The 9,137-nt window shown below is 52.8% G+C and overlaps 1 protein-coding gene across 1 annotated transcript in view; it reads right to left on the reverse strand.

Moving 5' to 3' along the window:
- Positions 1 to 27: 27 nt before the first annotated feature.
- The window catches only part of LOC106812173 (fibulin-1-like), a gene marked incomplete at its 3' end in the record, with an annotated part of 52,266 nt that continues 43,156 nt past the window's right edge, over positions 28 to 9,137 (reverse strand). The window contains 1 exon segment of the mRNA XM_014815992.1: positions 28 to 159. Coding sequence (XP_014671478.1) covers positions 28 to 159 — 132 coding nt within the window.

Below are 9,137 nucleotides of genomic sequence, written 5' to 3' on the forward strand. Positions count from 1 at the left end.
GTGCTATACGTTGCTGTTACTACGTACCGTTGCATTTCTCGTAGCCGTCGCCCTGGTAACCGTCTGAGCATGCGCAGTAGTAGCTTCCGGGAACGTTGACGCAGTTTGCCTTTTCGGCGCACAGGTTGTCTCCGGCGGCTTCTGCGCATTCGTTCTGGTCTGCAAAAGTTATCGTCATGATTTAGTCGGATGCAAGAACGCATATATACACCTGCATACGGACACGCTCGTGCACGCATACACCCCATCTTCAAACATACACGCACGAACGCATGCACACGCGTGCACGCGCGAGCACATGCACGCATGCACGCGTGCATACGCCCATAGAAATCGATGTGGAAATTGGGTTATAGGAACGCCCGTGATCGCCTTGTCTTTCGCATGAGCTCTCTGTCGCTGTATTCCTCTGTCTCTTTCTCTCACCGTTTCTCTCAACTAACCTCCCCTCTCTCCTCTCTCCTCTACTCTCTCTCTCTCTCTCTCTCTCCTTCCCCTACTTCCCTGTTTCTTTCCTCTTTCTCTTTTTCTCATCTTGCCTCCTTCCTGACCGCTCTCTCTTTCCTCTCTCTCCCCCCTCTCTCTCTCCTTCCCTCCTAAGCTCCCCCTCTCTCCTCTCCCTATCCTTCCCTCCTAACCTCCCCCTCTCTCTTTCCTCTCTCGCTCTTTCTCTCTTTCTCTCTCACGTTAAACCCCACGCTGTGTGGGCATCCGGGTGCGGCGGACAGGCGGGAGCGTTAACACAGCAGTGCTACGAACCACTGGCCGACAGGCGGCTATTGTGTGCGTGCGTGCATGCGTGCATGCGTGCGTGCGTGCGTGCGTGCGTGCGTGCGTGCGTGCGTGCGTGCGTGCGGGGGTTGTTGCCGTGAGCAGGTATTGTTGACGGCCCGCTGCCGTAGCGGTTAGCTTATTCAGGAAGCACGTTATAATGACGAGCGGGGTGGACGTACGCATGACACTGCCGTTACTCCGGCCACGGGGGAGGCGGCGGGCAGGAGGAGGTGCTGGACGGGGTACGGGGTGGTGGACGGAAGCGGAGGCGGGGGAAGGGGACGGGAGCGGAGGAGGAGGCGGGCGAGGTGACGGACAGGAGCGGCGCGGGGGAGGGAACGGAAGCAGGGGAGGGGGTGGACGTACGGATGACACTGCCGTTACCCCGGCCACGGGGGAGGAGGACGGGGCGGGGGCGGGGAGGTGCGAGCGTGGTGGGGTGCGAGAGTGGAGGCGGGGAAGGGGACTGGTACACTACAGTGAGGGAGTGCGAGACCTGCATGTACGACGGCGTGAACTAGACAGGTCACACCAACCAAGTAATAAACAGAGGACACGTGGAACAAAGGAGGCGTGAGGATAGGATTTTCAGAAATAGCTGTGTATACGTTTCATTGTACGGACACGCACGCACACACGCGTACACGAAACACAGAAGCTTGTGTGTAGTAGATGAGTGTATGAGTGTATACACGCACACACACTTCATCCGCTCATCCGCAACAATGGCTTCCTATTAAGTTTCTGATGCGGGACTAGCCTCGAGGCAACTGCTAGGCAAGATGTCAACAATTAATGAAATTTGGCTTATACTCATTGAAACATAAACCTGTCTAAGAATTAAATATTGCGAGAATATAATAGCGTATTAGGTCACTAGCACACAGACAGTGAATTTTGCAAGCATCCCGGCGCCGATACTTCTTTTGCGATGTAACTAATTGACTAGACATGACAAACGAGTTAATTCTTATATGTATATATATATATATATATATATATATATATGTTGCTTTTACAACACAAAGGCGCAATCATTCATGCACGAGCAAGGACTGTGGTCTCAAAGAGCTCGATTAAATTCACGCGTGTTTGACACAGCTCGCGCATGGGGTTGAACATCAATGACAGGTGCAGACAACGCACAGCGTGTTTTGCAATGGCAACCACACCGGCCTCACACGCCCATCATCCGCTCTGCGCCGACGTCAAGTATACTCTCTAAACAGTAAATCTCCTGCTCCGCGTGTGGGAGATTTAAAATCGTGCTAGATATCTGTATTGGTAAATGTCTTTATGAATATGAATACCTCTTATAAGCGGGTCTTTAAGAAGAGGTTAAGTGTCTTCATCTTTACTAAATGCCTTTATTTGCATAAAAGCTCTAAATTGGTTATGTACGGTATTCCTCATATCTTTTCTCGATATGAGCAGAGACACAGCAAGGAGAAGGAGAGAGGAGAGAGGTGAGAGGGAGAGGAGAGAGGATAGATGAAGGAGAGAGGAGAGAGGAAGAGAGGAGAGGAGAGGGAGAGAGAGGAGTAGAGGAAGAGAGGAGAGAGGCAGGAGAGAGAAGAGGAGATAAGAGAGAGGAGAGAGGAGAGAGAGAGAGAAGAGCGAGGTGAGAGAAGAGGAGGGAGGAGAGACGGGAGAGAGCGCGGAGAGAGAGAGAGAGAGAGAGAGAGAGAGAAAGGAGAGCGAGAGAGGAGAGAGAGAGAGAGAGAGAGAGACGAGAGAGAGAGAGAACGAGAAGCGAGGCGAGAGAGAGAGACGGAGAGACAAGAGACAGAGAGAAGACGTGAAGAGAGGAAGCACGAGGCAGAGGACAGCGCGAGAGCGAGAGCAGAAGAGCGAGAGCGAAGAGCGAGAGAGAGGAGAGAGAGAAGAGAGAGGAGAGAGAGAAGACGGAGAGCAGAACGAAGAGAGAGAGAGTCAAAGGAGAGGAGAGGTGAAGAGAGACGCCGAAGCTGAAAGGAGTAAGAGAAAGCGTAGCTGCTGTACTCAGCCATACGGACTATCGGTGCCATCTCCCATAACGCGTACAGTGGATAAGAAGACAGCGCTAATGAGGGGAAACGCACCCCACGCCGAATACAACGAACAGTATATAGATGCCAAAGGGAAGAGGCACAGAATCAGCGACACAATCATGAGGACGCTAAGGCCAGCCAGCCGCGCACAAGTCGACACACACACGAGAGACAAGTCGACAGAGGGTAACCACCGAGACACAGAGCACCACAAGAACCAGTGGGTTCCGCCTGGACGGACATCGTTCGACCACACCAAACGAGCACAAAGCTACGCAACTGGCGCCCATGTAATGTAACAGGGGAAGATGCCGCGACGCAGTCAAACAGCACACACACAGCCACACACCACACACATCGCATCGACATCACACACACTGATGCCACGAAAGCGATGTTTCTTTGACCATGTCGAGGCGCTTTCCGCTAAAAGCAGCAACGAGCATTGGAATGCACTAACGGTAGCGAACGCAACCACACTGCGTATAAAAGTAATTCACAGTGCCTCTAACAAAAGCAATACGCTAAGCCGCGCGAGCAAATACACTAAGCAGCCGCGCCGTGTTATAGTCGTTACGCGAATATCTGACGGAGGCGATACAGAACTAGTGTGACTTATCGTGAGCAGCGTAGATATTTATGAGTGGGAGGCGGGTCGCAGCGTGGCATCAATTATCGGATATATATTATATATAATAATATATAATAATATATATACTGGCAGGATCTCCGCTGATGGCTTTCAGGTGTGGGAATGAAGTTGAATGAGTAAGCCATGGCCGACCGTATGCGGATGCTGTCGAGAGCGCGCGGAGATAAAAAAAACAACGGCGATAAAAGAGGGTAAACAATCGAGGCGAAGTGCTGCTGCTGCTGGCTGAGGTGGTGGTGGTGACTGATGCTGGCTGGTGCTTGAATCCTGCTGATGCTGCTGCTGCTGATATGAAGTGATTCTCTCTTCTCCACTCTCTCCTCTCTCCCTCTCTCCTCTCTCTCTCTCTCTGCTCTGCGTCTCTCTACGATCGCTCTCGTCTCTCTACTCACTCACTCCAACTTCTTCTCATCTCTCATCTATCTCTGCTCTCCTCTCTCTCGTCTCTCTCTCTCTCTCTCTTTCTCTCTCTCTCTCTTCTTTCTCTCTCTCTCTCTGCTCTCTCGCATGCGCATCATCTCTCTCTCTCTTTCTCGTCTCCTCGTCTCTCTCTCTCAACTCTATGCTGCTCTCTCTCTACGTGCGTCTCTCGCTCTCTCTGCGGGGCGCTCATCTACTAAGTGCTCTCGTCTCGATCCTTTCCTCTCTGCTTTCTTATCCACGGGAGATCTCTCTGTCTCTCGCGCAGCGCGCCATCATCTCTTACTCTCTCTCTCTCTCGTCTATCTCTCTTTCGCGGCGTCCATTATCTCTGTCTGCGCCAGCGTTAAGATGTTAGTTGGAAGTATCCCGCGCCCAGCTAGGGCACCACGGCCTAACAACGCGGCTGTATCACTGCCGATCACGGGATGGTCTCTAATGGTCCACACATCCGTCATGTCAGCGTGATATAAAGTCACTAGGAAGTAGGACACAAATAGCAAATGTTTATTATTGAGCGCTCGTCGCGCCTAACGATTCTTTCTTCCTTCTCTTTTCTCTCTCTCCTCCAGTCGCCACACTCCTCTCATCGTCTCTAGTCTCTCAGTCGTCGTCTCTCGTCGCTCTCGCTCTCTCGTTCCGGTTCTGCTTTTCTCTCTCGGCTCGCTCGGTCTCTCTCCTCGCTGCCTCGTGCTCGAGGTCTTTCTCTATCTCTCTCTCTCCTCTCTCGTCGATCTGCCTCCTCTCGCTCGTCTCCCTCTCGCTGCTCATCTCTTCTCGATCAGTCTCTCGGTGTCGCCTGCCGTCTCCTCTCATACGTCGCTTCTTCTTTCTCATCTCTCCCTCTCGCCGCTGCTGCCTCCGGTTCAGTCTCTCTCTCATAATGAGTTCATCCGTCATCGGTTTCCTCTCATTATCTATTCTGCTACTGCTGCCTCTCTCTCTCTCTCTCCGTCTCTCTCTCTCTAGTATATAGTATATATATATATGAGCGAAAGCACAAGAGAGAGAGAGAGCAGAGAAGAGAAGAGAGAGAGAGCGGAGGAGAGAACAAGAGTACTACCCCTTATTTATCTACGCATAATCTCTGCCATCCAACTGAGTCACGAACCCTCCAACTTCTTCGCGCTCGCCTCGGGAAAGCACGCGGCCCCGGTCTCTTGCCCACTGCCGCCTGATAGCTAGCAACGAGGCCGCCCCACTTGTACCCGTGATCCCGGCCCACCAGATCGCACATCACCCGAATGCTCTTCGCCCGTGCGGGGTTCGCTGCTCAGCACCATCCTCGTATAATAGCATCATAACAAACGTGAGGGAGAGAATTCGTTGGGCGGGTGGAACCGAGTTGACGGCAATAAATACCACCTATGTGGCTGCCGAGCGGCGAACAATTCGCAGCGTGCGCCGCGACTAAAGCAACATTAATCTGTTCACTGGCCCGGACACCTCGCGGTGACGCGTGAACGCTCAGCGGGCGTGATATTTCTCGCCAGGGCGGTCACGCGTGGGCTTGATTATTGGAGCCGAACCAATCCATTCCTCATAATTGCCGGCGCGCCGCTACATGAATAACTAGATATGATGATCGCTACAGGGTTTTATTGGAAGAGGGAGCGTGAGGAAATGCCAGCGTTGAGTCGCAGCTCCTGGCGGCGGCGCGGACGGAGAGCCAAATTGTTTGGGATTACAGTACGAGATGCGGTCGAACCAGGTACGCGACCAAGGCGGGTTCTCATGACTCTTATCAGGGCACACAAGCTACGCGAATCCCCACGGGAGTTGCATGGATGGACGGGACATAGCGACGGGCCAGGCACGGACGGACCGACGAGAGCCGGAAGCGAACAGCTGGGCTGATGGATGACGGTACGGACGAACGGACGGACGGAACGGCAACGGAACAAGACAGCGGCGACGGGCCGGTTGGATAGATGGATGGATGGAGTGGATGGAGTGGATGGATGGATGGATGGATGGATGGATGGATGGATGGAATTGAATAAGATGGAAGGACCATGATGGATGGAATGGATGGATGGATGGATAGATGGATGGATTGGATGGAATGGATGGATGGATGGATGGTTGGAGTGGATTGGATATGGAAGGATGGACTGGATAGGATGGATGGATGGCATGGATGGATGGATGGACATGGATGAATGGAGGGATAGATCCGGACCGACGAACGGATACAGCATAGAAGAGATAGGGTAGATAGATATAGATAGATTAGATAGACTTAGATAGATACGATAGATAGATGAGATAGATAGAGAGATGAGACAGAAAGAGAAAACGCGAAGTATGTGAGATGAGAAGCTTGAAGATGCTGGCTGTTGGATGGCGGCGGGACGCGGACAGTGAGATAAATCTACCGCTACATACAAACGTCCAAGAAAGCGTCGCAAAAACGGACCATTCCATCTTAAGTCCCTAATTGATACCACACTGCCGACAGTCTATCGTGTCTGAGTGGTCGGGATCCAGCACTTTCACGCGTGGGGGGAGGAGGGTGCTGGGGGTTGGGCACGAATTGGGAGGAAGTGTGGTAAAGCGCCTGCAACTGGGCGTGTTTGGGTGTGGGTTTCGTGGGGGGTTTTAGGGAGGGCTCTGTGGTGTTTCAGCGACGCGCCTGAGGGGGTGGGGGTTGCGCTGTCCGCGGGTGGGGCAGGGACCTTCCCCCTGCCGCCCTCCTCCACCCCTCTCCGAGCGGAATGCACGCGTCCGTGGATGCTTGCGGCGGCATCTCTGTCAGCGGAGGTCTGCTTACAAAATAAACATGTGGTGCTAATGTTGTGCAACAGTTTCAACACGCAGCAAAAACATATATAGCGGCAGCGCTTAGAGAGACTCCGCTGCTGCTGCTGGTGCTGCTGCTGATGATGCTGCTGATGATGATGCTGCTGCTGCTGCTGCTGATGATGATGCTGTTACTGTTATTGGTGGTGGTGGTGCTACTGCTGCTACTGTTGCTANTGTGTGTGTGTGTGTGTGTGTGTGTGTGTGTGTGTGTGTGTGTGTGTGTGTGTGTCACTCTCCACGGCCCCTACACACAGGACGAGGGGTGACTGTAAACTTTTGCGTGTCAATTATTTCGTTATGCTTTCGCGCCTTTAACTAGTTCAAGGGAAATGGAGTTGACAGCGTAAAGTCTTAATCCTCAGCAGGCCTAATCCTTGCGGGGCAGCGGGCGGAGAGGGAGCAGGGAGGGAGGGGAAGAGGAAGAGAAGAAGAGGGATCTCTCTTTTTTTTCTCTCGTTCTCTGCTCTCTCTGCGTGAGTATGTGTGTGTGTGTGTGTGTGTGTGTGTGTGTGTGTGTGTGTGTGTGTGTGTGTGTGCTGTTGTGTGTGTGTGCGCCCATGTGCGTGTGTGCATGTGCTGTGGCGTGTGTGTGCGACTGTGTGTGTGTGTGTTGTAGTGTGCGGGGTTTGTGTGTGTGGTATGCGTGAGTGTGTGTGTGCTGTGTGGTGTGGGTGTGTGTGTGTTGTGTGTGTGTGCGTGTGTGTGTGCGCGTGTGTGTGTGCGTGGTTATAGCTTCTTGACAACTACTGGTGACAATAGCCAGGATCTGCATGCAGGAATGTATCATCACAGCATGCTGCCAAACTATTAGCTTAACCTGCATATCTCTCCCCCCCCCTCTCTCGCTTCTCTTTCTCTCTCTCTCTCTTCTCTCTCTCTCTCTGTCGTCCTTTCTCCCTCTCTCTCTCACTTGCTCTCTTTCTCTCTCAATCTCTCTCTCTCGCTCGCTTTCCTCTCGGTCTCTCTCTCTCGCATTTTTCTCTCTCTTTCTCTCTTTCTCTTCCTCCTACTCTTCTCGCTCTCTCACTTGCTTTCTTTCTCTCTCTCTCTCCCGCTCAATCTCTCTCTCGCTCGTTCTCTTCCCTGTCTCACTCTCTCTTTTTTCCTGTCTCTCCCCCCTGCCCCTCTCTCGCTTCTCTGACTCACTCGCTCTCCACCTCTCGCGCGAGCTCTCTCTTCCTTCTCTTCTTGGGAGGCGGAGGGTGGCTGAGCAAGAGAAACGAGTTATGCACGCATGCGCACAAGCGTGTTGTCGGCGTTGACGTTCTACTGCCTCCGGTAGCCGTTATATATGGCGTCTGTCTGACCAGCTGTGTGTGCAGTGCGTCGCGTGCGTGCCTGCTTCGCCGGGCTGCGGCGTGCGTTGCGTACGTGCGGGTGAAGCGCGCCGCTGCGTGCGTCGCGGGTACGGGTTGAGGCGCGCTGATTGCTTAATGACATGCGAGCGCGTTGAAGAGTCTGGCGCTTAGTGCTGTAAGGTTGTGTGTGTCGTGTTGCGTCGGTTGGTGTTGGTGTGTGTGTGTAGTCATGGTGCGACAGTGCGTGTTGTGTGGTTTTGTGGTGTGTGGTGTTGTCGTGTATGTGTGTGCTGTGGTGCGTGCGTGTGTGTGTGTGCGCGCGCGTGTGTGTGTGTGTTGTGTGTGTGTGTGCGGGCTCGCGTGCGCGCGCGCGTGTGTGTGTGTGCGCGCGCGTGTGTGTGTGTGTTGTGTGTGTGTGTGCGGGCTCGCGCGCGCGCGCGCGTGTGTGTGTGTGTGTGCGTGCGTGCATGCTGAGCATACAATGTTTCCACAGTTGCAGTTGGCCATTTTAAACCGTCAGCTCTGGGGTTTAGGCAGTGAGAGATGATAGAGTAAAATCAACAGGAGCGCGCCTAATGCAGAGAATAGCGCTCTTTGTTGGCAGGCACCCTTACAGTACATTGTCTGTAATCGGAGCAATTTGTCGCGAAATACAAGAAACACATGCTTGTTGTTTTTACCTTTGTGTTCGGCGCTGACGGAAACATACACAGACGAACGCGGCGATTATAACTGGCGAGATTATCCGAGCTGCTACGATGACGTACGAGTCAACACGAGGATACATGCGCTGTTATGCGATGACGTACGAAGATACCCGATGATGACCGAGAGGATATGTGAATCGTCAATGAATATCATCTTTCTTTCCAATGCGGACCTTGGGATGTTGGGGGGCAGTAATAGACGTATTTTTATGGATTCGTCGGTGGTTTATGGCTGATGCTAGCTCGGCATTCCTATATAGTTAAATGCATGTCGCTACCACCCTAACACGGACAATGGCAATATAACATAATTGTATGTGAACTGTGGGAACGCTCACACTGGTCAGCAACGTGCCTACAACACTGTGACTCAGTAGCTCTCTCTCTCTCTCACACACACACACACACACACTCTCTCTCTCTCTCTCTCTCTCTCTCTCTCTCTCTCTCT

The sequence above is a fragment of the Priapulus caudatus genome, unplaced genomic scaffold, assembly GCF_000485595.1.
Source record: "Priapulus caudatus unplaced genomic scaffold, Priapulus_caudatus-5.0.1 Scaffold616, whole genome shotgun sequence".
Classification (NCBI taxonomy): Eukaryota; Metazoa; Priapulida; class Priapulimorpha; order Priapulimorphida; family Priapulidae; genus Priapulus; species Priapulus caudatus.